Source organism: Anomalospiza imberbis, unplaced genomic scaffold (genome assembly GCF_031753505.1).
Source record: "Anomalospiza imberbis isolate Cuckoo-Finch-1a 21T00152 unplaced genomic scaffold, ASM3175350v1 scaffold_43, whole genome shotgun sequence".
Taxonomy (NCBI): Eukaryota; Metazoa; Chordata; class Aves; order Passeriformes; family Viduidae; genus Anomalospiza; species Anomalospiza imberbis.
The window spans coordinates 1,068,507-1,093,863 of record NW_027100039.1 but is presented as its reverse complement, the minus strand read 5'-3'; the positions used below and the strand labels follow the sequence as shown (position 1 = coordinate 1,093,863).

The 25,357-nt window shown below is 58.4% G+C and overlaps 4 protein-coding genes and 1 non-coding gene across 5 annotated transcripts in view; 4 read left to right on the top strand and 1 right to left on the bottom strand.

The window, feature by feature from the left end:
- RACK1 (receptor for activated C kinase 1) overlaps positions 1–25,357 on the top strand; it is a 49,923-nt gene that overhangs the window by 1,897 nt on the left and 22,669 nt on the right. Inside the window, exons 3-8 of the mRNA XM_068178426.1 lie at positions 418–565; positions 1,174–1,269; positions 1,360–1,470; positions 1,778–1,918; positions 2,120–2,230; positions 2,492–2,560. Of these exons, the coding sequence (XP_068034527.1) occupies positions 418–565; positions 1,174–1,269; positions 1,360–1,470; positions 1,778–1,918; positions 2,120–2,230; positions 2,492–2,557 (673 nt within the window). The 3' untranslated portion in view covers positions 2,558–2,560. The remainder of the gene's footprint in view (positions 1–417; positions 566–1,173; positions 1,270–1,359; positions 1,471–1,777; positions 1,919–2,119; positions 2,231–2,491; positions 2,561–25,357) is intronic.
- TRIM41 (tripartite motif containing 41) lies at positions 9,145–13,554 on the bottom strand. Its single transcript, XM_068178419.1, has 6 exons — positions 12,552–13,554; positions 11,937–12,032; positions 11,285–11,515; positions 10,449–10,471; positions 10,104–10,231; positions 9,145–9,675 (listed from the first exon to the last, which is right to left on the bottom strand). The coding sequence occupies exons 1-6, from the start codon at positions 13,434–13,436 to the stop codon at positions 9,146–9,148; spliced, it is 1,893 nt and encodes a 630-aa protein (XP_068034520.1). The 5' UTR covers positions 13,437–13,554; the 3' UTR covers position 9,145.
- Positions 13,435–19,222, top strand: LOC137466733 (serine/arginine repetitive matrix protein 5-like). The gene is made up of 3 exons (XM_068178414.1): positions 13,435–13,952; positions 14,051–15,298; positions 18,843–19,222. The coding sequence occupies exons 1-3, from the start codon at positions 13,435–13,437 to the stop codon at positions 18,982–18,984; spliced, it is 1,908 nt and encodes a 635-aa protein (XP_068034515.1). The 3' UTR covers positions 18,985–19,222.
- Positions 15,247–15,319, top strand: TRNAV-CAC (transfer RNA valine (anticodon CAC)). Its single transcript has one exon. It is a non-coding gene; the product is annotated as a tRNA-Val (tRNA).
- Positions 20,181–24,332, top strand: LOC137466740 (zinc finger protein RFP-like). The gene is made up of 7 exons (XM_068178422.1): positions 20,181–20,585; positions 21,210–21,302; positions 21,598–21,828; positions 22,125–22,147; positions 22,429–22,544; positions 22,971–23,000; positions 23,470–24,332. The coding sequence occupies exons 1-7, from the start codon at positions 20,181–20,183 to the stop codon at positions 24,063–24,065; spliced, it is 1,494 nt and encodes a 497-aa protein (XP_068034523.1). The 3' UTR covers positions 24,066–24,332.

Below are 25,357 nucleotides of genomic sequence, written 5' to 3'. Positions count from 1 at the left end.
GGGTTTGAGCTGCTCGCCGTCCCTCTCCCGATGATTACACAAAATGTTCTTGCTGATCCCACGGGATCTGACGACACGTCCTGCAATGATGATGGGAGAGACGTGGGGGAGAGCAGCCCTGGGGGGGAGAGGGGGGTCAGGCTGGATTTTGGGGTGTCCAGGGCTGCATTGTTGGGATGCAGCTGGAAAAGGGTCAGAATTTGTGGAGTCAAACTCGTCCCACACCCAAAATCCTCCCTGAAACCCCCCGATCCACTGCCCACCGACTGAGCAAATCATTCCATTCCTCTTTTCACCCCAATTCCTGGCTGTTTCTCCTAGTTCATGGATATTTCTCGTGGTTTCTGGGTTCCCCCACCCAGACTCCTGGATGCCTCCCCTGGTTTCTGGGTGCTGACCCCGCTCCCGATCCCGCAGGGGGACGACCACGCGGCGCTTCGTGGGCCACACCAAGGACGTGCTGAGCGTGGCCTTCTCCTCGGACAACCGGCAGATCGTGTCCGGCTCCCGGGACAAGACCATCAAGCTCTGGAACACGCTGGGGGTCTGCAAGTACACGGTGCAGGTGAGCTGGGGGGGCTTGGGGCCGATCCTGGGGGTTTGGGGCCAGTCCCTGGGGGTTTGGGGCCAGTCCGGGAGGATTTGGGGTCATTCTTGTTGGGTTTGGGGCCAGTCCCGGTGGGTTTGGGGTTATTCTTGTTGGGTTTGGGGCCAGTCCTGGTGGGTTTGGGGCCAGTCCCAGAGGGTTTGGGGTCATTCTTGTTGGGTTTGGGGCCAGTCCCTGGGGGTTTGGGGCCAGTCCTGGTGGGTTTGGGATCATTCTTGTTGGGTTTGAGGTCATTCTTGTTGGGTTTGGGGTCATTCTTGTTGGGTTTGAGGCCACTCCTGGTGGGTTTGGGGTCATTCTTGTTGGGTTTGAGGCCAGTCCTGGTGGGTTTGGGGCCAGTCCCAGAGGGTTTGGGGTCATTCTTGTTGGGTTTGAGGTCATTCTTGTTGGGTTTGGGGTCATTCTTGTTGGGTTTGAGGCCAGTCCTGGTGGGTTTGGGGTCATTCTTGTTGGGTTTAGTGCCAGTCCTGCTGGGTAGGTCTCAGTCCCGTTGACTGGGGGAGCGCTGGGGGGGTCTCTGGCCACGTCCCCACCTGTCCCCACCCCACCACCGGTGCCGTTCCCAGGACGAGAGCCACTCGGAGTGGGTGTCGTGCGTGCGCTTCTCCCCCAACAGCAGCAACCCCATCATCGTGTCCTGCGGCTGGGACAAGCTGGTCAAGGTGAGCACGGGGCCCCTGGGGAGGGGGGGATTTCACCCTGAGACCCCAGGATTTGATTTGCCCCCTCTCATCCCCCTTTTCCCACCCCAGGTGTGGAACCTGGCCAACTGCAAGCTGAAGACGAACCACATCGGGCACACGGGGTACCTGAACACGGTCACCGTGTCCCCCGATGGCTCCCTCTGCGCCTCCGGAGGCAAGGTACGGCCTGGGGGCCACCCCGGGGATACCCCAGCCCCAATTCCCGCTGTGGGCTCCCGTGGTTGGAGTTGGCGAGGGGAGGCCTCGCTCCAGGGAACCTCTTGAGACCTGGGACGTTTCTGAGCTCCTGGGAATCCTTCTGAAGGTCCTCGGGATCTTCACTGAGGTTCCTGGGACCTTTTGGAGCTCACTGGGACGTTCTTGAGCTCCTTGAGGGGGTTCTGGACTCTGTGCCCCACTCGGGGTTCTCCTGGTGTCCCCCGCCCGGGGCCGTCCTGAGGCTCGGTGTCCCCGCGCTTGTCCCCAGGACGGGCAGGCCATGCTGTGGGACCTCAACGAGGGCAAGCACCTGTACACGCTGGACGGTGGGGACGTCATCAACGCGCTGTGCTTCAGCCCCAACCGCTACTGGCTCTGCGCCGCCACCGGGCCCAGCATCAAGATCTGGGTAGGGAGCTGCTGGAACGGGAACGGGAATTGGGGGCGCTGCCCCCCGTGCTGTGATGAAACATTCAGATGCCTCCGACCGCTCCGTGGGGAAACCCAGAGGCTGTTTCTGAGCCAGCTCCAGGCTGGGGTGGGATCCAGGTGGGATCTGGGCGGGATCCAGGTGGGATCTGGGTGGTTCCTCACCTCTCCGGTCCCGCAGGACCTGGAAGGGAAGATCATCGTGGACGAGCTGAAGCAGGAGGTGATCAGCACCAGCAGCAAAGCGGAGCCGCCCCAGTGCACGTCCTTGGCCTGGTCAGCCGATGGACAGGTGAGAGCCTGAGGACCCTCACCTGGGCAGGGAAACCCTCACCTGGGGACCAGGATTTGGGCAATGAGGGCCTGGGGACCCCTCACTGGGTCAGGGGGAGCTGGGGACCCCTGACCTGCCCTGGGGATGGGGGTTTTGGGGACCCAACACCTGGAGCCGCCCCAGGTCAGGACCTGGTGGCCCCTCCACACCTGGGGCTGGGGGTCAGGACTGATCCAGGTCAGGAGTGACCCTTGAGTGACCTCTTGTCCTTGTCCCCAGACTCTGTTCGCCGGCTACACGGACAACCTGGTGCGGGTGTGGCAGGTGACCATCGGCACCCGCTGAGCCTGAATGCTGCGTTTTTATCCCAAAAAAATACCAATAAACGGCGCTTTGTGGAGCTGGAGTCGCTGTGGGTCACCTGCTGGGACTGTGGGGCCAAAAACCTCGGGAGGGAGGAAAATGCTGCTGATGTCACCGGGGTGGGATTTGGGGATGTTCCTCATCCTTCCCCCGTGCTGCAGAAACCCTAAATTTAAAAATAAAAACCAAAAAACCAAAAAAAACAGCCCAAAATAGGTACGTGTGAGACATGAGAATCTGCTGACATCACTGGGGTGGGATTTGGGGATGTTCCTCATCCTTCCCCCGTGCTGCAGAAACCCTAAATTTAACAAAAACAAAAAAAAAACCACCCCAAAATAGGTACGTGTAAGACATGAGAAACCTCCCTAGGCTCCAGGGGTTTCTGGAATATTCATTAGTGAGGAATTTCCCCACACGGCAGCTCCACTTTGGCCCCAAGGGCCATTTTTTACCAGTTTGGGGGGGTTTTGGTGACTTTTCCTGGCTGTTGAATACTATTCCAGAAGAGAAGGGGCGAGCTGGGAGGCAGGTTGGGTCTGGGACGTATCCTCGTCCGTTTGGATTTTTTGGAGGTGGCTGGGCACTCAGGGCCACAGGTTCCTGGAGACAAAGACCGGCCCTTTTCCCTGGGAAAGAAAAGTGGCCAGCCCAAATTCCTGATGTCAGTTTGTAGGGTTCCCTTGGGACTGTCAGGGCAGCACAGGTTTGAGGTGGGGGCAGGTTGGGTCTGGGACATATCCTTAATCGTTTGGATTTTTCGGAGGTGGCCGGCCACTCAGGGCCACAGCCCCTGGAGACAAAGACCGGCCCTTTTCCCTGGGAAAGACAAGTTGCAAGCCCAGGTTCCTGATGTCAGTTTTTAGGGTTCCCTTGGTATTTTCAGGGCACCACAGGTTTGAGGTGGTGGCAGGTTGGGTCTGGGACGTATCCTCGTCCGTTTGCATTTTTCGGAGGCGGCTGGCCACTCCGGGCAACTGGCCCCTGGAGACTTTTCCCTGGCAAAGAAATCTCACCCCCCCCAGGTTCCTGATGTCAGGTTTTATTTGGTGTTCTGCATTGCCCCGGTATTCCGAATTGTATTGTGCTGTAGCTTTGGTCTGGGATGTATGGGGTGCCCCCTCCCCTCCTCCCCTCAGCCCTGTTCTGCTGTGTCCCCGTCTCCACCCCTCACCCCTACCTGTACTTCCAGCCCGCCCCTTCCCCACCCTCTCTCCTCCCTTCACCCCTCCCCAGCCGGCCCCTTCTCCACCCCTCACTCCCCACTGCCCACCTGCGACTCCCTGCAGCAGCACTTGGGAGCCTGGACTCGTGGGGATAGTGCGGCCCTCACAGCAGGACAACACCCAAATAAAACAGGCAGGGACCACATCTGTGTGCTGTGCTGTGTCACAAAGGCACCTGGGGCTGAGGGGAGGGGGCTGGAGGTGACACAGAACGTGGGGGCAGCTGAGAGGCAGAAGGGGTCTTTAGGAGTAAAAAGGGGGGCTCCAGGGTGGCACAGAGACGCTGAGAGGCTGCGGTGGGAACTTGAGGGTGACACAAGGAGGCTGAGTGGCAGGGGCTGCCTTGAGGGACAAAGTGGGGGGTGTCTGATGTGTCAGGTTTATCAGCCCTCACACCACCCTTAACCTCACTTTTAAAATCACCCCTACCCAGGTGGAGTGTGCACGGTGGAGGTTAGGGGGCCACAGGACAGTGTCGGGGGCTTGGGGTGACACACAGACATTGTGGGCTGAGGGGCAAAGAGGGGGGGACTTGACAGGTGGAGAGCTGACACTGAGGGTTAGGGGTAGGAAGGACAGGACACAGGGTACCAGGAAGGGTTAGGGTACAGCAGCAGCCCTCAGCCCAACCCTAAGCTCACCCTAAACAGCACCCCTAGAACACCAGTTTTCCCCAACAGCAGCTGCAGGCAGCGAGCCTAATTAAAAAGCAAGGATGATGTTTGCTGCCTAGAGAGTGACCCGTAGAGCTTGGGGGCTGAGCGCTTTTTTAGGGGTTTTTTAGGGGCTTTTAAAGGATTTTTTTTATTTTATTTTTTAAGGATTTTTCTGGGAATATTTAGGATATATTTAGGGCTTTTTCAGGGCTTTAAAAAGATGATTTTTTAAACGGTATTGTAAGGGCTTTCTTAGTACGAATTAGAACTCTTAGGGTTTGTTTTTTTGTTTTTTTTTTTTTGGGGGGGGGCTTTCCTAGGACTGTTTAAAAATATTTAGGGCTTTTTTAGGACTATTGGGGGTATGTGGAGGACTCTTAGGACTAGGGTATTTTTAGGTTCATTGAGGGAGCTTTTAGGTTTTTTTAGGGTCTTATCAGGGCATTTTAAGGATTTTTTGGGGTATTTTTAGAGCTCTTTTAGGAATATTTAGGGCTTTTTAAAGGTTCTTTAGAGATTTTTAGGGGTGTTTTAGGGTTTTTTTTAAAGTAGGGTATTTTACTTGTATTTTAAGGGTATTCTGAGGCTGTTTTTGTGGGGCTTTTAGGACATTTGGAAGGTGAGGGTTTTTTAGGGTATGTTTATGTTGTTTTAGGGTCTTTTCGTGGCACGGCACATAGAGGCTGAGGGGCGGCTTGAGGGTGACAGGGGCTGGGAGCTGAGGGAGGGACAGGGAGAGGGGACAGTGGGTGACACAGAGAGATGCTGAGGGGGTCAGGGGCAGCTGGAGGGTGACACAGAGAAGCTGGGGGCTGAGGGGCAAAGGAGAGGGATTGAGGATGACCCACGGGAGGTGAGGGGCAAAGGAGAGGGATTAAGGGTGACCCACGGGGTCTGAGGGGCAAAGGAGAGGGATTAAGGGTGACCCACGGGAGCTGAGGGACAAAGGAGAGGGATTGAGGGTGACCCACAGGAGCTGAGGGACAAAGGAGAGGGATTGAGGGTGACCCACAGGAGCTGAGGGACAAAGGAGAGGGATTTTGGGTGACCCACAGGAGCTGAGGGACAAAGGAGAGGGATTAAGGGTGACCCACGGGGGCTGAGGGACAAAGGAGAGGGATTGAGGGTGACCCACGGGAGCTGAGGGGCAAAGGAGAGGGATTTTGGGTGACCCACAGGAGCTGAGGGACAAAGGAGAGGGATTGAGGGTGACCCACGGGAGCTGAGGGACAAAGGAGAGGGATTAAGGGTGACCCACGGGGGCTGAGGGACAAAGGAGAGGGATTGAGGGTGACCCACGGGAGCTGAGGGGCAAAGGAGAGGGATTGAGGGTGACCCACAGCAGCTGAGGGGCAAAGGAGAGGGATTTTTGGTGACCCACAGGGGCTGAGGGGCAAAGGAGAGGGATTTTTGGTGACCCACAGGGGCTGAGGGGCAAAGGAGAGGGATTGAGGGTGACCCACAGCAGCTGAGGGGCAAAGGAGAGGGATTTTTGGTGACCCACAGGGGCTGAGGGAGAAAAGGGGGCTGGAGGGTGACACACAGAGCCTGAGGGCTGGGGGGCAGAGGGAGGGCTTGAGGGGTAAAGGGCGAGGGCTTGAGGGCTGGGCAGTGCAGTGGAGATGAGGGCTACAGGGTACAGCTTAGGAGGCAAGTTAGGGTACAGGTGCACCACCCCTGAGCCCAGCCCTAACCTCAGCCTAAGCAGCCCCCCTAACAACAGCCTTTTCCCTTTTCACCCCTGACAGCAGCAGCACCACACAGCAACCCAAACAGCGAGACCACACCGGAACCCTCCCGCTGGGACAAGGCAGCGACCCTCACACCAGGACAACGACAGAACCCTCAGAGCACAACAGGACCCACTGCAAAAAGGTAGGGATGACATCTGTGGGCTAGAGAGCAACAGGACAATGACAGAACCCTCAGAGGACAACAGACAACAGGACCCACTGCAGAAAGGTAGGGATGACATCTGTGGGCTAGAGAGCAACAGGACAATGACAGAACCCTCAGAGGACAACAGACAACAGGACCCACTGCAGAAAGGTAGGGATGACATCTGTGGGCTAGAGAGCAACAGGACAATGACAGAACCCTCAGAGGACAACAGACAACAGGACCCACTGCAGAAAGGTAGGGATGACATCTGTGGGCTAGAGAGCAACAGGACAATGACAGAACCCTCAGAGCACAACAGGACCCACTGCAAAAAGGTAGGGATGACATCTGTGGGCTAGAGAGCAACAGGACAATGACAGAACCCTCAGAGGACAACAGACAACAGGACCCACTGCAAAAAGGTAGGGATGACATCTGTGGGCTAGAGAGCAACAGGACAACGACAGAACCCTCAGAGGACAACAGGACCCACTGCAAAAAGGTAGGGATGACATCTGTGGGCTAGAGAGCAACAGGACAACGACAGAACCCTCAGAGGACAACAGGACCCACTGCAAAAAGGTAGGGATGACATCTGTGGGCTAGAGAGCAACAGGCAGGGTTTGGAGGCTGAGCAGGTTTCCTTGAGTTTTTTTTTTTTGCAGGACTATTAGGAATATTTAGGGGATTTTGGAAGGCTTTTTAGGACTTTTCTGGTGTCTTTTAGGGTATTGTTACACCTTCCTAAGGGCTATTTTAGAATTCCTTAGCACACTTTTAGGGTCAGGATGAGGGTCAGACAGGCTGCCCGCTGGAAATGCGGAGTATTACTGGAATGTAGCGGAAGGCTTTGGAAAGGTGCCAGTGGAGGGGCAGTGGGCAGGGTCCCACGCTGCTGGTCTGAAGGCTGTGATTTCTGGGCCCAGCGAAGTGGTTGTGGTAAGGGTTACATGCTGGCAGCTTTCTCCAGGAGAAATCATGCACAGAAAAAGCCGAGAACCAAGTTTCATACTATCAGTTTCCAAGAGGCATTTGGCACAAAAAAAAAAAAAACCCTGAGTACTTGCGGGGGGCAGATGGGGTCTCAGAGAAATACTGCGGTGTTTGGAAATGGAAGAGGCAAAAAAACACTCAGGGAGTGAGGCCCCAGGAGGAGGGGTGGGACCTGGTCAAAAATGAAAGATATCTACTGGTGAAACCAAACTCAGCAGCCCGGGTTCCTGATGTCAGTTTGTAGGGTTCCCTTGGGACTGTCAGGGAAGCACAGGTTTGAGGTGGGGGCAGGTTGGGTCTGGGACACATCCTCATCTTTTCGGATTTTTTGGATGTGATCGGCCACTCAGGGCCACAGCCCCTGGAAACAAAGACCGGCCCTTTTCCCTGGGAAAGAAAAGTGGCCAGCCCAGGTTCCTGATATCAGTTTGTAGGGTTCCCTTAGGACTGTCAGGGAAGCACAGGTTTGAGGTGGGGGCAGGTTGGGTCTGGGACATATCCTCGTCCGTTCGGATTTTTTGGATGTGATCGGCCACTCAGGGCCACAGCCCCTGGAGACAAAGACCGGCCCTTTTCCCTGGGAAAGAAAAGTGGCCAGCCCAGGTTCCTGATGTCAGTTTGTAGGGTTCCCTTAGGACTTTCAGGGCAGCACAGGTTTGAGGTGGACACGCAGGTCAAGGTCGTCCTTAATTAGTTAGTAAGGATCAGGGCAGGATTAAGGAGCTGGGATTGGACCCATTCTTGATTTTGGTGATGTTGGAGGGGCCCCAACCCCAATTTTCGGGCAATTTACCCCAGACTCATCCTGGAAATGGCTGTTCCCAGGATCGAGCGACCTGGAGCCTTGGATACAACTTCTTTATTCTTTATTATTGACATGTCATAAAACTAAATCTCCTTTTAATTCTCATTTTAGCCAAAAATATCCCGAACGAGCTCTGTAACGCCAACAGGAAATTCCCAAATCCACCAAAATCCAGGGAAACGTGAGGGAAAGGGGCAGGGGGGAGCTCCCGAGTGGGACAGGATCCGGCTGGAAATAAGGGGAAAAAAATAAATATCCCCAACTCGGGGAGCTCCAGAGCTGCGGGGCGGAAGCGGCTCCTCCCGGCCCCGTAAAGTGCCAGAGGGGAGAGGAAAATCCAGGATTTTCCCCCAAAAATGGCAAGGGTGGGAAGGAGTAGGAGAACAGCAGGGGAAGAACAGGAACAATGGCGCTGGGAGGGGGGCCTCAGGTGAATCCCAAAAAATCCAGGCACTGAAAAATGCGGATTTTGGGAAAGGAGGGAGTTTCAAATCTGAGAGGATTTGGTCCCAAACGCAGAAAAACTCCCGGGGGTCCTGGAAGGCCCCAAAATTCAACTGGGATACAACATGGGGGGAGGGAGGGAGCAGCTCCCAGCACCAGGAACTGAACTGGGGAACCAGATCCAAGGGAAATCCATCCCAGTTCCCAACTAAAGTCAACTCCAAAGGGGCGGGTCCTGCCCCATTCAACCCAAAACCGGCTCTGAAGGGGGTGGATCCTGCCCCCATCTTAACTCAAAACTGGCTCCAAAGAGGCGGATCTTGCCCCGTTCAACCCAAACCCAATTCCAAGGCAGATCCTGCCCCATTCCCAACCCCAACCCCACTCCCGAGGGGCCTCCCCCATCCTGAGCTGACCCAGCTCCGTGGCGCCGCTGCCGGGCAGAGCAGCAGCAGCGGCGGCAGGAGGAGGAGGAGGAGGAGGAACCTCACGAGCGAAGCAGGTGCAGGAAACCGAGGGCAGCACCCCCCTCGCCCCGCAGCCCGCGGGGGCAGCCCCGGACGCGTCAGGTGCAGATCTTGATGCGGGTGCCCTTGGCCAGGATGCGGAAGAAGGGGAAGACGCGCTCGCGGCAGCAGATGTGGAAGGTGTGGATGTGGCTCATGCTCTCGGCGTTGTAGAAGCACAGCTGGCCCCGCTCGTAGTCCAGGTAGACCCCGAAGCGCCGCGGCTGCTCGCCGGGCGCCAGCGCCGTCTGCTCCGTGGCCGTCAGCGCCTGGTACTTCTTGCCGCTGGTGCCCACGGCCCAGATCTCCCGCTTGGGCGCCGGGGACGAGCCGCCGGACGCGCCCTTGTGCCGGTGCCGGGTGGTCTCGCGGGCGGCCCCCACGGCCCAGCCGCGCCGGCCGCCCACCTCCACCTCCCAGTAGTGGCGGCCGGCGCTGAAGCCGGGCGCTCCCAGCACGCACAGGTCGCCGTCCGAGCGCCGGGCGCTGCCCGCGGGCTCCTGGCGCCGCTCGGACAGCCGGACGCTGCGCCGGTCCAGCGACAGGCTGAGCCGCGGGTGGGCCGTGGAGGGGTCCAGGGTGACGTCGGCTGCAGGGGTTGGGAGGGGGCTTAGGGGGGGTTCTGGGGGCTGGGGGGGTCGTGGCACGTGGAGGGGGGGGTTGGAGCAAGGATTTCCAGCCTTTTAACACCGAATTTCCACTTCTTCAACGCCCCCGCCCTGGTTTCCCGCCTTTTAACCCCAAATTTTCACCCCTTCAACCCCATATTCCCATCCCTTTAACCCCAAATTTCCGCTCCTTCAACTTTCAAGTTTTCAGCCCTTTAACCCCCAATTTCCAATCCCTTCAATCCCCAATTTCCAGCCTTTTAACCCTGACTTCCAGCCCTTCAACCCCACAATTTTCACTCCTTTAAATGACAAATTTTAACCTCTTCAACCCTAAATTCTAACTCCTTTAACTCCCCCAGTTTTCACTCCTTTAATCCCAAATTTCCCCCCTTTCCCCCCCCCCCACCTTGGGGCACTTTGCTGAAGACCTTTTCCATCTTTCTCATCACCACATCCTGCAGGAAGCAATTCCGGAACTTCTTCCCCACGTCCACCGGCACCATCTCGGGCTCCTGGAATTTGATGTTCTCACACCTGGAACAGGGGAAAAAGAGGGGGGAAATTGGAATTCAGCCTCTCCAAGGTGTCTTCCCAACCTTTCTCCTCCCCCACATATCCCAAATCACCCCCAAAATCCCATCTGTTCCCCGCCAGGAATTCCCACCCTTCCGACCCACCCTGGGGAAGCTCCAGGGGTAGCTTTTCCCAAAAAACCCCGAGGAGGCTCCGCTGGCAATGGGGAATCACTGACCTGATGAAGGTGCCTTTGATGTCCTGGGAGGAGGCAGCAGGTGCCAAACAGAGAAGGGAAAAAAATAAAAATAAAAATAAAAAGTGAAAAGTTTAGTGAGGACTTGGATTGGTCCGGCGGGATTCCGGTGAGGGAGAGCTTTGGGGAGACCTCGGGAAGCTGGAGTCCAGGGGGATGGAAAAAAAAACAAACCCAGTCCCGATTTTCCCTTTTCTCCCGAAAAATGGGGTGGAAAAAGCCCCAGTGACTGGGAGCTGCTGGAGCCCATCCCAGGGCTCCCAGTTTCCACCCTGTCCCACCCCCAATCCCAGTCTCCCCCTCTCCCAGACCCCAAACCCCAGTTTCCCCAGTCTCCCAGACCCCCAACCCCAGTTTCCCCAGTCTCCCAGACCCCCAACCTCAGTTTCCCACCCTGCAATCCCAGTTTCCCCAGTCTCCCACCCCCCAATCCCAGTCTCCCACCCCTCAAACCCCAGTTTCCCCAGTTTCCCAGACTCCCAACCCCAGTTTCCCCACTCTCCCAGACCCCCAACCCCAGTTTCCCCACTCTCCCAGACCCCCAACCCCAGTTTCCCCAGTCTCCCACCCCCCAACCCGTTTCCCCAGTCTCCCAGACCCTCAATCCCAGTCTCCCACCCCCCAACCCCAGTCTCCCCCTCTCCCAGACCCCTCAACCCCAATTCCCCCCATCTCCCACCCCCCAACCCCAGTCTCCCCACTCTCCCAGACCCTCAATCCCAGTTTCCCCCCCCAACCCCAATTCCCCCCATCTCCCACCCCCCAACCCCAGTTTCCCCACTCTCCCAGACCCCCCCCCCCAGTTCCCCCCACCCCACCTTGAGCAGCTGCAGCCCGTCCTGCCTGCCGGCGGCCTCGGCGTCGGCGATGAGGCGGCGCAGCGCCGCGCCGCGCTCCTCCAGCGCGCCCAGGTTGCGGCGCTGCCGCGCCAGCAGCGCCTCGTGGCGCTCCTGCAGCTGCCGCAGCAGCAGCACCTGCTCCCCCGCCAGGAACCGGTGCAGCACCTCGAAATCCGCCTCCAGCTCCTGCATCTCCACCTGCATCTGCTCCTGCCGGGGAGAACCGCAAAGAAAAAAAAAAAAACCCCGCGGGATCCGCGCTGGGAACGCCCCAGGAGCCGGGGGACGGGGTGGGTTGAACAAAGCGGGGAGGAAGAGGAGGTTCGGGGGAGTTTTTGTCGGGAACAGGGCGGCTCCTGGGGGGGTTCCCTCCTGGAGGAAGCAGGTTTTTGAAGCATGGAAGGGGAAAAGGGAGCGTGGGGATGGAATTCCAGCAAATTAAGGGTTTAGTCGGAGCTTTATCCCCGCTCAAATTGGAGCTGAGGGAGGTTTTGTATCCTCAACCATCACTCAACCATCCCTTGGGCCGAGAAAAGGGGATTTTAGTGTCCTGGGACTGATTGTTTTTGGTGGAGTAAAAGCCGGGAAGCGAGAAAGTCGGGAGGAGGCCTCGGGACCAGGCGGTTCTCACCCTCAGCACGGAGATTTTCTCTTCCTCGCTGGATTTCTGCTTCAACACCGCGTCCAGCTGCTTCCGGAGCGGCTCCAGGTGGCTCTGGAGCTTGTTCTGAGGGAAGGGGAGGGAGCTCAGGCCTTGCAGACCCCTGCTCTCACAAACCCCCTTGTCCCCTTTCCCTCCCTGACGCCACATCCAGGCTGGGCTCAGACCCCCAGACGGCTCCTCTGTCCCCAAACCCCCCTTCCTTTTCCTGCCTCCTGCGGAGTTTTGCCGTCTTTCCCCCCAAAAAGATGGAAGTGATCATTGCCCATCGTAACCTGGCGCTTCCCATCTCAGACCGGGCTGTCCCACCCACAAACCTCCCCTTTTCCCCCTCCCCAGTAACCGAACTGGCCTGGGCGGACGCATCCAGTGCTGCCCCTGGAAGCCTCGGTGCCCCAAACCCCACAAAAACCCCACAAAAACCCACACAGCCCCACCAAAACTCACGACCCTCCACAAAAAACCCCACGAAACCCCAACGGAAACCCGCAAACCCCCACGAAACCTCCACAAGAACCTACAAAACCCCGGCAGAACTCACGAAAGCCCCCCAAAAAAAGCCCCCCCCAAACCCCCCCATCCCACCTTGCAGTCCTGCACCACCTCGTCGAGGGGCACCACGCTGTGGTGCTTGTGCCCGCGGGCCTCGCGGCACACCACGCAGATCGCCGCCTCGTCCACCTCGCAGAAGAGCTTCAGCGGCTCCTGGTGCTTCTCGCAGAGCTCGGGGGGCCCGCCAGGAGCCGCCGCCGGGCCGGGCCCGGGCCCCGCGGGGCGCTGCGGCCGCGGGTGCAGCTGCCGGATGATCTGCACCATGTTGGCCAGCTGCAGGTTGGGGCGGAAGCTGCGCTGCAGGAACGTCTTGCGGCACTGGGGGCACGTGAAAACCGGGGGGCGCCGCGGCGGGGCCAGGGGAGGCGGCTGCTCTTCCTCCTCGTCCTCCTCGTCCTCGTCGTCTTCGTCCTCCTCCGCTTCCTCCTCCACGTCCTCCTCCATCACGTCCTCGTCGTAGTCCTCGTCCCCGAAGTAAAGCCCCCCCTGCGCGCCCCCCGCCCACGCGGCGGCTTCTTCCTCCTCCTCCTCATCGTCCTCCGCGGGGTCTTCCCAGAGCTCGGCTTCCTCCTCCTCCTCCTCCTCCTCCTCCCACATGTCGTCGTCTTCCTCCTCGTCCACGCCGGCCTCGTCGTCCTCCTCCTCCTGCTCCACGTCCAGCTCGTCTTCCTCCAGCTCGTCCTCGTCCTCGTCCTCCTCCTCCAGCTCGGAGCCGCCCTCGGAGCCGCCCGCGGGGGGCTCGGGGCCGCCGCGGGCCCAGAGCCGGGAGATGCAGCCGCGGCAGAAGTTGTGGCCGCAGCCGATGGACACGGGGTCGGCGAAGTAGTCGAGGCAGATGGCGCAAATCGCCTCCTCCTGCAGCGTCTCCACCGGGTCCGGCCGGGAACCGGGGCCGCCCAGCGCCGCGGGGGCCGCCATGCCGGGGGACGAGACCCTCCTGCTGCTGCTCTTCCTCCTCCTCCTTCTCCGCGGCTCCTGCCCGGCCCCGCGGTGCCCCGGGCTCGGTTCCGCCGCCCGCGGCCGCCCCCGGGCTCTGGCGGCGCCCCCTTCCTCTTCCGCGCCCCCTGCCCCCCAACCCGCGCCGGGTCCCGCTCCGGCCCTCCCCCGGCCCGGGCACAGCTCGCGAAGCCTGGCGGAGCCCCGGCGGAGGCTTTGCCGCTCCCGCTGCCCACCCCGGGCCGGGCCCTCCCCGCCGGGCTGGGCCCCTCTAGGCCTCACCGGGCCTCGCCGCTACCCGCGCCGCGCCCGCGCCGGTGTCCCACCGCCCGGCCGCGGCCGCGGCCGCTGCCGGAGGAGCCGCTCGGTGCCCGCCGGGTCCCGCCCGGTCCCCGCCGGGTCCCGCCGGCCGCGCTCGCCCGGCAGCGGCTCCGCCACAGACGGGAAACGCCGCGGCACTTCCGCCTTCCGGCGCGGGCACCGCCCCTTCTGCTCAACGTGACCGGAAGTGGCTCCGGTTGCCGAGCAACGGGGGAAGGGTCAGCGCCTCACTTCCTCTGCATTTTGCCCACCCGCGCAACTCGTTGCTCTTGGAGGACTGGAGGCGGGGCCGGAGGGGCGGGGCCGGGGGCGGGGCATTGGCGGCACCGCCCGGCCCCCGGCGCAGCCCGGGGCGCTCCGAGCCCCGCAACCCCGGTCCCCTCCCGCTCCCGGTCCCGGTCACGGTCCTGGTCCCGGTCCCGCTCTCACTGCTGGTCCCGCTCCCGCTCCCACTCCCAGTCCTGGTCCCGCTCCCGGTCCCGGTCCCGCTCCCAGTCCCGGTCCCAGTCCCGGTCCTGGTTCCGGTCCCGCTCTCACTGCTGGTCCCGCTCCCGCTCCCACTCCCAGTCCCAGTCCCGGTTCCGGTCCCGGTCCCGCTCCCGGTCTCAGTCCCGGTCCCGGTCCCGGTCCCAGTCCCGGTCCCTCTCCCAGTCCCGGTCCCTCTCCCAGTCCCGCTCCCGGTCCCGGTCCCGCTCCCACTCCCGCTCCCGCTCCCGGTCCCAGTCCCACTCCCAGTCCCGGTCCCTCTCCCGGTCCCACTCCCAGTCCCGCTCCCGCTCCCGCTCTCACTCCCTCTCCCGCTCCCACTCCCGGTCCCGCTCCCGGTCCCGGTCTCAGTCCCGGTCTCAGTCCCGGTCCCACTTCCATTGTCGGTCCCGGTCCCACTCCCAGTCCCAGTCCCGGTCCCACTCCCAGTCCCGCTCCCGCTCCCGGTCCCGCTCCCAGTCCCGGTCCCACTCTCGCTCCCGGTCTCGCTCCCAGTCCCGTTCCCACTCCCGCTCCCGGTCCCGCTCCCGGTCCCGCTCCCGCTCCCGGTCTCGCTCCCAGTCCCGTTCCCGCTCCCAGTCCCGGTCCCGCTCCCGGTCTCGCTCCCAGTCCCCGTCCCTCTCCCGTTCCCGCTCCCGGTCCCAGTCCCGGTCCCGGTCCCCCTCCCGTTCCCGTTCCCGCTCCCACTCCCGGTCCCGGTCCCGTTCCCGCTCCCACTCCCGTTCCCGTTCCCGCTCCCGCTCCCGGTCCCCCTCCCGTTCCCACTCCCGGTCCCGGTCCCCCTCCCGCTCCCGTTCCCGTTCCCGCTCCCGCTCCCACTCCCGGTCCCGGTCCCCCTCCCGCTCCCGCTCCCGCTCCCGCTCCCGGTGCCGCGCCGTGCGCTCTCGCGGCTGTTTTTACCCAAAACGTTTCTTTTCCGCACTTTCCCTCCCGCCTCCCCCGGCCGCGGCGCCGTGGCCCGGCGGGGCAGGAACGGCGGCACGGCGTTTCTGTAGTGTAGTGGTTATCACGTTCGCCTCACACGCGAAAGGTCCCCGGTTCGAAACCGGGCAGAAACACTCGCTCTCTTTTCTCCTTTTTCCCCTTTATTTCCAGCACATCTGAGCCCTTCTGCCATCGTTGTGCTTTCTGTAATTTTGGGTCTCAACCCTTCTTCCCTTCCTGCCCTCTCCAGCCAATCTTCCCTGCATCGCTTTCCCGTTACATATTTTAATCTCAACCTTCCCTCCCCACCTCATTTTACCCCTTTTCTTCTCTTTTTCCCCCCCTTTTCTTCTCTTTTTTTCCTTCTTCTTCTCTTTTATCCCCTTTTCTCCTCTTCCCCCCCTTTTCTTCTCTTTTTTCCCCTCTTCTTTTCTTTTTTCCCCCTTTTCTTCTCTTTTTTCCCCTCTTCTTCTTTTTCCCCCTTTTCTTCTCTTTTTCCCCTCTTCTTCTCTTTTTTCCCCCTCTTCTTCTCTTTTTTCCCCTCTTCTTCTCTTGTTATCCCCTCTTTCTTCTCTTTTCCCTCCCTTCCTTCCCCCTTTTTCCCTTGTTTTTCCCCCTCACTCTGACACTTCCAGCACATCTGAGCCCTTCTGCCATCGTTTTGCTTTCTGTAATTTTGGGTCTCAACCCTTCTTCCCTTCCTGCCCTCTCCAGCCAATCTTCCCTGCATCGCTTTCCCGTTACATATTTTAATCCCAACCTTCCCTCCCCACCTCATTTTACCCCTTTTCTTCTCTTTTTTTACCCCTTTTCTTCTCTTTTTTCCCTCTTCTTCTCTTTTTACCCCTCTTCTTCTCTTTTTCCCCTTTTCTTTTCTTTTTCCCCCCCTTTTCTTCTCTTTCTCCCCCTCTTCTTCTCTTTTTACCCCTCTTCTTCTCTTTTATCCCCTTTTCTTCTCTTTTTTCCCCTCTTCTTTTCTTTTTCCCCCTTTTCTTCTCTTTTTTCCCCTCTTCTTCTTTTTCCCCCTTTTCTTTTCTTTTCCCCTCTCTTCTTCTCTTTTTTCCCCCCCTTTTCTTCTCTTTTTACCCCTCTTCTTCTCTTTTTACTCCCTCTTTCTTCTCTTTTCCCTCCCTTCCTTCCCCTTTTTTCCCTTGTTTTTCCCCCTCACTCTGACACTTCCAGCACATCTGAGCCCTTCTGCCATCGTCTTGCTTTCTGTAATTTTGGGTCTCAACCCTTCTTCCCTTCCTGCCCTCTCCAGCCAATCTTTCCTGCATCGCTTTCCCGTTACATATTTTAATCCCAACCTTCCCTCCCCACCTCATTTAACCCCTTTTCTTCACTTTCCCCCCCCCTTTTCTTCTCTTTTTTTCCTTCTTCTTCTCTTTTATCCCCTTTTCTCCTCTTCCCCCCCCTTTTCTTCTCTTTTTCCCCCTCTTCTTCTCTTTTTTCCCCTCTTCTTCTCTTTTTTCCCTCTTCTTCTCTTTTTCCCCCCCTCTTCTTCTCTTTTTTCCCTCTTCTTCTCTTTTCCCCCCCTTTTCTTCTCTTTTTTCCCCTCTTCTTCTCTTTTTTCCCCTCTTCTTCTCTTTTTACCCCTCTTCTTCTCTTTTTACCCCCTCTTTCTTCTCTTTTCCCTCCCTTCCTTCCCCATTTTTCCCTTGTTTTTCCCCCTCACTCTGACACTTCCAGCACATCTGAGCCCTTCTGCCGTCGTTTTGCTTTCTGTAATTTTGGGTCTCAACCCTTCTTCCCTTCCTGCCCTCTCCAGCCAATCTTCCCTGCATCGCTTTCCCATTACATATTTTAATCCCAACCTTCCCTCCCCACCTCATTTAACCCCTTTTCTTCTCTTTTCCCCCCCTTTTTCTTCTCTTTTTTTCCTTCTTCTTCTCTTTTATCCCCTTTTCTCCTCTTCCCCCCCCTTTTCTTCTCTTTTTTCCCCTCTTCTTCTCTTTTTTCCCCTCTTCTTCTCTTTTTTCCCTCTTCTTCTCTTTTTTCCCCCCTCTTCTTCTCTTTTTTCCCTCTTCTTCTCTTTTCCCCCCCTTTTCTTCTCTTTTTTCCCCTCTTCTTCTCTTTTTCCCCCCTCTTCTTCTCTTTTTACCCCTCTTCTTCTCTTTTTACCCCCTTTTTCTTCTCTTTTCCCTCCCTTCCTTCCCCATTTTTCCCTTGTTTCTCCCCCTCACTCTGACACTTCCAGCACATCTGAGCCCTTCTGCCGTCGTTTTGCTTTCTGTAATTTTGGGTCTCAACCCTTCTTCCCTTCCTGCCCTCTCCAGCCAATCTTCCCTGCATCGCTTTCCCGTTACATATTTTAATCTCAACCTTCCCTCCCCACCTCATTTTACCCCTTTTCTTCTCTTTTCCCCCCCCTTTTCTTCTCTTTTTTTCCTTCTTCTTCTCTTTTATCCCCTTTTCTCCTCTTTCCCCCCCCTTTTCTTCTCTTTTTTCCCTCTTCTTCTCTTTTTCCCCCTTTTCTTCTCTTTTTCCCTTATTCTTCTCTTTTTACCCCTCTTCTTCTCTTTTTCCCCTTTTCTTTTCTTCCCCCCCCTTTTCTTCTCTTTTTACCCCTCTTCTTCTCTTTTTACCCCTCTTCTTCTCTTTTTCCCCTTTTCTTCTCTTTTTTCCCCTCTTCTTCTCTTTTTACTCCTCTTCTTCTCTTTTATCCCCTTTTCTTCTCTTTTATCCCCTCTTCTTTTCTTTTTTCCCCCTTTTCTTCTCTTTTTTCCCCTCTTCTTCTTTTTCCCCCTTTTCTTTTCTTTTTTCCCCTCTTCTTTTCTTTTTTCCCCTCTTCTTCTCTTTTTACCCCTCTTCTTCTCTTTTTACCCCCTTTTTCTTCTCTTTTCCCTCCCTTCCTTCCCCATTTTTCCCTTGTTTCTCCCCCTCACTCTGACACTTCCAGCACATCTGAGCCCTTCTGCCATCCTTTGCTTTCTGTAATTTTGGGTCTCAACCCTTCTTCCCTTCCTGCCCTCTCCAGCCAATCTTCCCTGCATCGCTTTCCCGTTACATATTTTAATCCCAACCTTCCCTCCCCACCTCATTTTACCCCTTTTCTTCTATTTTTTTACCCCTCTTCTTCTCTTTTTCCCCTTTTCTTTTCTTTTTCCCCCCCTTTTCTTCTCTTTCTCCCCCTCTTCTTCTCTTTTTACCCCTCTTCTTCTCTTTTATCCCCTTTTCTTCTCTTTTTTCCCCTCTTCTTTTCTTTTTCCCCCTTTTCTTCTCTTTTTTCCCCTCTTCTTCTTTTTCCCCCTTTTCTTTTCTTTTTTCCCCTCTTCTTTTCTTTTTTCCCCTCTTCTTCTCTTTTTACCCCTCTTCTTCTCTTTTTACCCCCTTTTTCTTCTCTTTTCCCTCCCTTCCTTCCCCATTTTTCCCTTGTTTCTCCCCCTCACTCTGACACTTCCAGCACATCTGAGCCCTTCTGCCATCCTTTGCTTTCTGTAATTTTGGGTCTCAACCCTTCTTCCCTTCCTGCCCTCTCCAGCCAATCTTCCCTGCATCGCTTTCCCGTTACATATTTTAATCTCAACCTTCCCTCCCCACCTCATTTTACCCTCTATTTCGGTTTTTCCACCCCAATTTCACGCGATTTCTCCGCAGTCTCTGCTCCAGCCCCGCCCTGGCTCCGGCCTTATCAGCTCCCCACATCTGCTCCTTCAGGGGCACCGAGGAGGAGGAGGAGGAAAAAGAAGAAGAAGAGGAAAGAAGAAGGAGCAGAGGAAGAGGAGAGAACAAGAAGAAGAATGGGAGAAAGAGGAAGAAGAAAAAAGGAAGGGTGAGAAAGAGGAAGATGAGAAGGTGAGAAGGAAGCAAGAAGGGAAGAACAAGGAGGAAGAAGAGGAGAGGAGGAGGATGTGGTGAGAACCAAGAGGAAGAAAGAAAGGAGGAAGAGGAGGTGAAGAAGAGGTAAAGAAGAGGGGAAAACAAGGAGGAGGAGGAAGAAGCACATCCTCCTCCTCCTCCCGAATTTCCAGCTCCCCAGAGGGACGAAGTGCATCCTCCTCCTCCTCATCCCGAACATTCAGCTCCCCAGAGGGACGAAGCACATCCTCCTCCTCCTCCTCCCGAATTTCCAGTTCCCCAGAGGGACGAAGCACATCCTCCTCCTCCTCCTCCCGAATTTCCAGTTCCCCAGAGGGACGAAGCACATCCTCCTCCTCCTCCTCCCGAATTTCCAGTTCCCCAGAGGGACGAAGCACATCCTCCTCCTCTTCATCCCAAATTTTCACTCCAGAGGGACGAAGCGCATTTCTCCTCCTCCTCATCCCGAACATCCAGCTCCCCAGAGGGACGAAGCACGTCCTCCTCCTCCTCCTCCCGAATTTTCCGCTCCCCAGAGGGACGAAGCACATCCTCCTCCTCCTCCTCCCGAATTTCCAGTTCCCCAGAGGGACGAAGCACATCCTCCTCCTCCTCCTCCCGAATTTCCAGTTCCCCAGAGGGACGAAGCACATCCTCCTCCTCTTCATCCCAAATTTTCACTCCAGAGGGACGAAGCGCATTTCTCCTCCTCCTCATCCCGAACATCCAGCTCCCCAGAGGGACGAAGCACGTCCTCCTCCTCCTCCTCCCGAATTTTCCGCTCCCCAGAGGGACGAAGCACATCCTCCTCCTCCTCATCCCGAATTTCCCGCTCCCCAGAGGGACAAAGCACATCCTCCTCCTCCTCCTCCCGAATTTCCCGCTCCCCAGAGGGACGAAGCACATCCTCCTCCTCCTCATCCCAAATTCCCACTCCAGAGGGACCAAGCGCATCCTCCTCCTCCCGAATTTCCAGTTCCCCAGAGGGACGAAGCACATCCTCCTCCTCCTCATCCCAAATTTCCCTCTCCCCAGAGGGACGAAGCGCATCCTCCTCCTCCTCCTCATCCCGAACATCCAGCTCCCCAGAGGGACGAAGCACATCCTCCTCCTCCTCATCCCGAACATCCAGCTCCCCAGAGGGACGAAGCACATCCTCCTCCTCCTCCCCCCGGACATCCGCGCGTCCCCGGCTCCATGGCGGGGCCCAGCCCGGCCGAGCAGCTCCGCGCCGAGGCCTCGTGCCCCGTGTGCCTCGAGCTCTTCCAGGACCCCGTGTCCATCCCCTGCGGCCACAACTTCTGCCGCGGCTGCATCGAGCGCTGCTGGCAGAGCTCCGGCGCCTCCTCCTTCGCCTGCCCGCGCTGCCGGAGCGTGGCCCCGGAGCGGAGCCTCCGCCCGAGCCGGGAGCTCGGCAGCGTCGCCGACATCGCCCGGGGGCTGCTCCCGGCGGGGCCGGGGACCCTGTGCGGGCGGCACCGGGAGCCGCTGCGGCTCTTCTGCCGCGAGGAGCGGGCGCTGCTGTGCCTCGTGTGCGGCCGCTCGCGGCTCCACCGGCTGCACCGCGTCGTGCCCGCCGAGGAAGCCGCCCAGGAGTACAAGGTAAGACCGCGCAGCCCACGGGGCAGCGGCTTTTCTGCGGGGAAAACGCTCCTCAGCTCCCGTGGGCCACGGGGGGTGGTCGGGTTTAAACTCCCCGGCGGTGATTTCAATAAGCAAAGTGTGTGGGAGCGCCTCAAAGGGCTTCTCTTTGGTGGTGGTTTTGATCTGCTCTGTGTTTCCAAGCAGCACCTTCGCCGTTTCTTTCGTTTCAAACAAATGGGAATTAGTTTTGTTTGTTTAGTTGCAGCTAATTTAGAAACCGCTTTTCCACTCCTTTTCTCTTCTCTCCTGCGAAAAAGACTTCTGGAAAAATCTTATATAAACTTAAAGAAGCTATAAACCGACACCAGTTCTTGTGGATATAAACACCTGCTAAAGAAATCCGCCTAAAGACGGCGGTCTTTATCCCAGAACCCGAATTTCCGGAGGCCAGGAGTGGTTTTTTGGGGGAAATCTCTCTTATCTGGGGCTCCCAGCCCTCCCTGGACACGGGGCTGGCTCCGGCTCAGCTCCTCGTGGTTCTTGGGCAAAGCGTCTCCCATCTCAGACGAGGGATAGAGCAAATTTTAGTGGGAAAATGGATTTTTCTCAGCCCCTCCGAGCTCGCCTTTTATTTCCCTGCAGGAGCAGATCCAAAGCTGCCTCCAGGCTTTGAAGGAGGAGAGAGAAAAATACCTGGAAAGCCGAAAATCCGGTGCTCAGAGGAGTTTGCACCTGGTGGGAGCCCCCGAGAGAAGCTGTGGGGGTCGGGGGTCCGTTTGGATCCCGGGGCGGGGCGGGTTTGGGTCTCTCCCTCTACCCGGGAGGTGTTTTGAGGCCAAATCTCCCGGGTTTGGCTCACGGAGTGCGGGGCTCCGTGTTTATCTGCCGGGGTTCACCGGAGGCTGCGCCGGGGAGATAACGCGGAGCTGGAAGGGGAAGGAGGGGAAGGGAGGGGAAGGGAGGGGAAGGGAGGGGAGGGATGGATCTCGGCCCTTCTGCCGCCCCCTCGCCTCACCGCCACTCTCGGCAGGACAAAACCAGGAGCGAGGGGCAGCGGCTGGTGCGGGAATTCCAGGAATTGCGGCGGTTCCTGGAGGAGCAGGAGCGTCTCCTCCTGGTCCAGCTCGGGGACCTGGACAGGGCCATCGGCCGAGCCCAGGACGAGGCGCTGGCCAAGGTCTCGGAGGAGTTATCCCAGCTGGACACGCTCATCTGGGAGATGGAGGGGAAATTCCAGCAGCCCCCGAGCCACTTCCTGCAGGTGAGAGCCCGGAGCGCTGGGACTGGGAGGGGAAAAGGAGGAACAAACAAAATCCAGGACCCAGGAGCCCAAATTATCCCCTCAGGAGCTCCCCTGGTGTCACTGCCACAGCCCTGGGGATGTCCCAGGTGAGACAGAGCTCGGACACCTCTGGGAAGTGGATTGGGTGTGGATTAGGATGGGTTTTAAAGTCCCTCCAACCCAAACCAGGCTGGAGTTCTCTGATCGCGGGATTTGAAGGAACACGACTCGTTGTTCCTCCTCTCTAACCATCTCCTCTCTCCTCCCACCTTTAGGACATCCAGCAGCTCCTGGACAGGTAACGCGGCTCCTTCTCCCTTCTCGCACCTCTGGGGCCATCCAGGTGAATCCCGAGGTCCAGATTTCCTTCCAGGAGCTCAAATTCCCACGGCGCTGCTTTGGGCTCGGGAATTTGGGTCTGTGGGAAGGAAACTGCCCAGAAAGGGCAGGGAAAAGGGGCTTGGGTTTGGTCCTGGGATAAATCCTCAGCCCATCCCGTAACGGCCCCCAGAATATTTAATGAGAACAAAATGAAGCGTCAGATTTGGGGGTTTTGCCCCTTTTTTGGCCTCTTTGCAGCTGTGAGATGATGACGTTCCACCCCCCGGCCGAGATTTCCTCCGACCTGGAGAGGAGCCTCGGGGATTTTGTCCAGAGGAACATCCTGGTGAGGGGCGCCTTGAGGAGATGCCAAGGTGCCGAGCGGGACTGGGAGGGGACACGGGGCCTGGTGTGGGAATCCAGAAGGAATGGGGTCCCTGGGAGTGAGATCTGGCAGAAACGGGGTCCTTGCGTGGGATATCCAGGAGCTGTTCACCAGAGAAGGAGCCTGAGGTTTTCCCTGAGGTATTTCCTGGGGCAAAACCAGTTGGGAAGTGGAGAGAAGGGAAAAAAACAGCCCAGCAAAGGAGTTTCCCCTCCCAGGTCTCACCTGGAAAGCAGATTAAGGGTCGCTGGTGGGAAAATCTAATCCCACATGGGTGCAAAGCAGGGGAGAGGATAGAGAGGGGATAAATCCACACGGACGAATCCTTGGGGGATGAGTTTTGCTTGGCCAGGGGGTCCATCCAGCGGGATGAAGGTGTTGTCCAACCCTGAGTCTGTGAAATCTCTCTCCCCAGACAGCCTCATGTTCCTGCTGCAGGAGCCGGGTGAGTTGGGGGCAGGAAATGGAGGATTTGGGCTGGCGGGAGAGTTCCCCACGGAAAAACCAGTGCCGTTCCTGCTGCGGGGAGGGAGGGAACACTGACGGCCCCACTCTTGCTGTGTTCAAGGCCCAAACATCCCAAAAAGAGCATTTGTGCTTGCCTTTCCCTGCCTGGGAGCTCCTCACGGCGCAATCCGAGAACGGGATCGGGTTGGGAGGAACCCTCCAGGGCGTTTAGTCCCAACCCTGCTCTGTCCTTCCCGGTGCCTCTGCCCCACACTTTATCCTCTCCCCCTTCTCCTCCCGTCCCGGGGGGCTCTGCCGGACACTCCGAGGCCGGTGCCCCCCACCCGAGCCGCCCGTGACCCTCCAGAGCCGCGGGAAGTGGAAGAACGGAGCCCACGCAGGTGCTGGGGAGGGACAGGAGCATCTCCAGGCTCCCGACTCCGCTCCATCGCTCCCTTTTCCCGCAGCCGCCCTCACCCTGGACCCCCGCACGGCTCATCCCCACCTGCAGCTCTCCGAGGACGGGAAGGAGGCGCGGGGGCAGCTGGTGCCGAGGGACGTCGCGGACCACCCCGAGCGCTTCGACTTCGAGCCCTGCGTGCTGGCGCGGGGGGGCTTCGCCTCGGGGCGGCATTTTTGGGAGGTGGAGGTGGGGCAGGGCGGGGTCTGGGCGCTGGGAGTGGTGCGGGAGTCCGCGCGCAGGAAGGGCCCCCTGAGCCTGACCCCCAAAGAAGGGGTGTGGGCGCTGGAGGCGTTTCATTCCCTGACCTCCCCCCGCGCCAACCTCCGCCTGCACCCCCCGCCCCGCCGGCTCCGGGTCTCCCTGGACTACGAGGGGCGCCGGGTGGCTTTTTACAGCGCCGGCGACGACGTTCCCATCCTGGAATACACCCGGGCCGCCTTCAACGGGGAGAGGGTCCTGCCCTGGTTCAAGATCGGGATGGGGGCGCGGCTGCTGGAGGTGACGCGGAGCGCTCGCTGCGAGGACCGCGCGGTGGCCGGGCAGGTCATGTCCCCGCTGGACTGGGTGGGATTCGGGTTCTCGCTGCGGATCTGTCCCTGAGGGGGCTCTGGGATGGCCCCGGGCATCAGCCCAGGAGGAGCCTTGGGGACGGAGAGCCCGGTTCAGTGTGTGGGGTTTTTAACCTTGTTGTGCCCTTGGCGGGATGAATCCTCCCGGTTTCCTCTCTTCCCGAAGTGCTTTTTCTCCGGGGTGTGTCCTGAACCCTTCACCCCTCGGTCTGGGGGCTGCTTCCCGTCTCTGTCTACATCCCTGACGCTTGTCTCAAATAAAAGAACGTTTTTGTGTTGCACCCCCCGCCCCGCCCCGCTGGGAATTGTGTTCCTCTGGATTTCTGAGCCTCTGTGTGATAAATCAGGAAAATCCGCGCGGGATGAGGACACCTCGCTGAGCTTCCTCCTCCCCAGCCTCTCACACAGACCGTGGAGGGACACAGACCCTCCTGGAATCCAATTTTCCACATTATTAATCCCCAAAAATGGCTGTGCCCCCGTGCTGGCGGTTGGGGAAGGACGAGGTGGGATCAGTCCCGGGGCGGGTGATGCCTCAGCCCGAAGACCCGGGAAGGGCAGAGGCAGGACACGACTTCTGGCACTTTTTGCCGCTTTCGCCGACATCGATTTCCTCAAAAACGCGTGATTTTCTTCCGAGGAAACCCAAAAGAGGAAGCGGCAGCAGCGAAACAGCCCCGTTATTAATTCCGGAACTGAAAAGAGGAAGCGGGAGCGACGCTGGGCCCGGAATAACAGGCACGGGATGAGTGGAGACCCCCGTGACGGAGCCCCCTGCCCATCCCCACCGAGATCCTCCCGGGGACAGCTCCTGGCCGCGTCCCGGGAGCGCTCCTCGGGGCAGAGATCCCTCTTCCCCAGCTCCTGCAGGGTCCCTCCCTGTCTCTGATCTCCACCCTGGGAATCTCTTCTCTCCAGAGCGATGCAAAGCGCTTCCCACCCGGGCTGGTTTTCCAGGCTCTGCCTGATTCCCCATTCCAAGGCGAAGGAGCCGAGCCCGAGGCTCTGCCGCTGTTTCACCGGGGTCCGCCTTCTTCCCTTCAGCCGAAACTTTCCTGGCGGCGTTTTTGGGGTGTTCGCTCCCGGTCCTGGCGTTCCCACAGCTGGCGACTCCTCCCTGGCTCTTCCCGGTGGGAAACGTGCGCTGGAATTGGGGTTTGCACCCCTGTGGGCCGCCCAGCTGGGTGGCAGAGATCCTGCCGCTAAAAGTTCCACGAAAATAAATATGAATTTATATCCACGGAGCTCGGTGGAGGAGCAGAGGGTGAAAAATTCCCTGGGGAGGTTTCCCGGTGAGCTCAGAGGCCGGACTTGGCCACAGGG

Bases quoted from the DNA above. Each gene is read 5' to 3' on its own strand.
- LOC137466733 (XM_068178414.1), top strand. From the start codon at position 13,435: ATGCCGGGGGACGAGACCCTCCTGCTGCTGCTCTTCCTCCTCCTCCTT. The intron at 13,953-14,050 runs GTGACCGGAAGT...TTGCTCTTGGAG, and splicing joins CACCGCCCCTTCTGCTCAAC to GACTGGAGGCGGGGCCGGAG. The intron at 15,299-18,842 runs GTTCGAAACCGG...CTGCTCCTTCAG, and splicing joins TCACACGCGAAAGGTCCCCG to GGGCACCGAGGAGGAGGAGG.
- TRIM41 (XM_068178419.1), bottom strand. From the start codon at position 13,436: ATGGCGGCCCCCGCGGCGCTGGGCGGCCCCGGTTCCCGGCCGGACCCG. The intron at 10,232-10,448 runs GTCAGTGATTCC...CCCCTGTTCCAG, and splicing joins ATCAAAGGCACCTTCATCAG to GTGTGAGAACATCAAATTCC. The intron at 9,676-10,103 runs GTGGGGGGGGGG...CAACCCCTGCAG, and splicing joins CTTCAGCAAAGTGCCCCAAG to CCGACGTCACCCTGGACCCC.
- LOC137466740 (XM_068178422.1), top strand. From the start codon at position 20,181: ATGGCGGGGCCCAGCCCGGCCGAGCAGCTCCGCGCCGAGGCCTCGTGC. The intron at 20,586-21,209 runs GTAAGACCGCGC...ATTTCCCTGCAG, and splicing joins AAGCCGCCCAGGAGTACAAG to GAGCAGATCCAAAGCTGCCT. The intron at 22,545-22,970 runs GTGCCGAGCGGG...CTCTCTCCCCAG, and splicing joins CGCCTTGAGGAGATGCCAAG to ACAGCCTCATGTTCCTGCTG.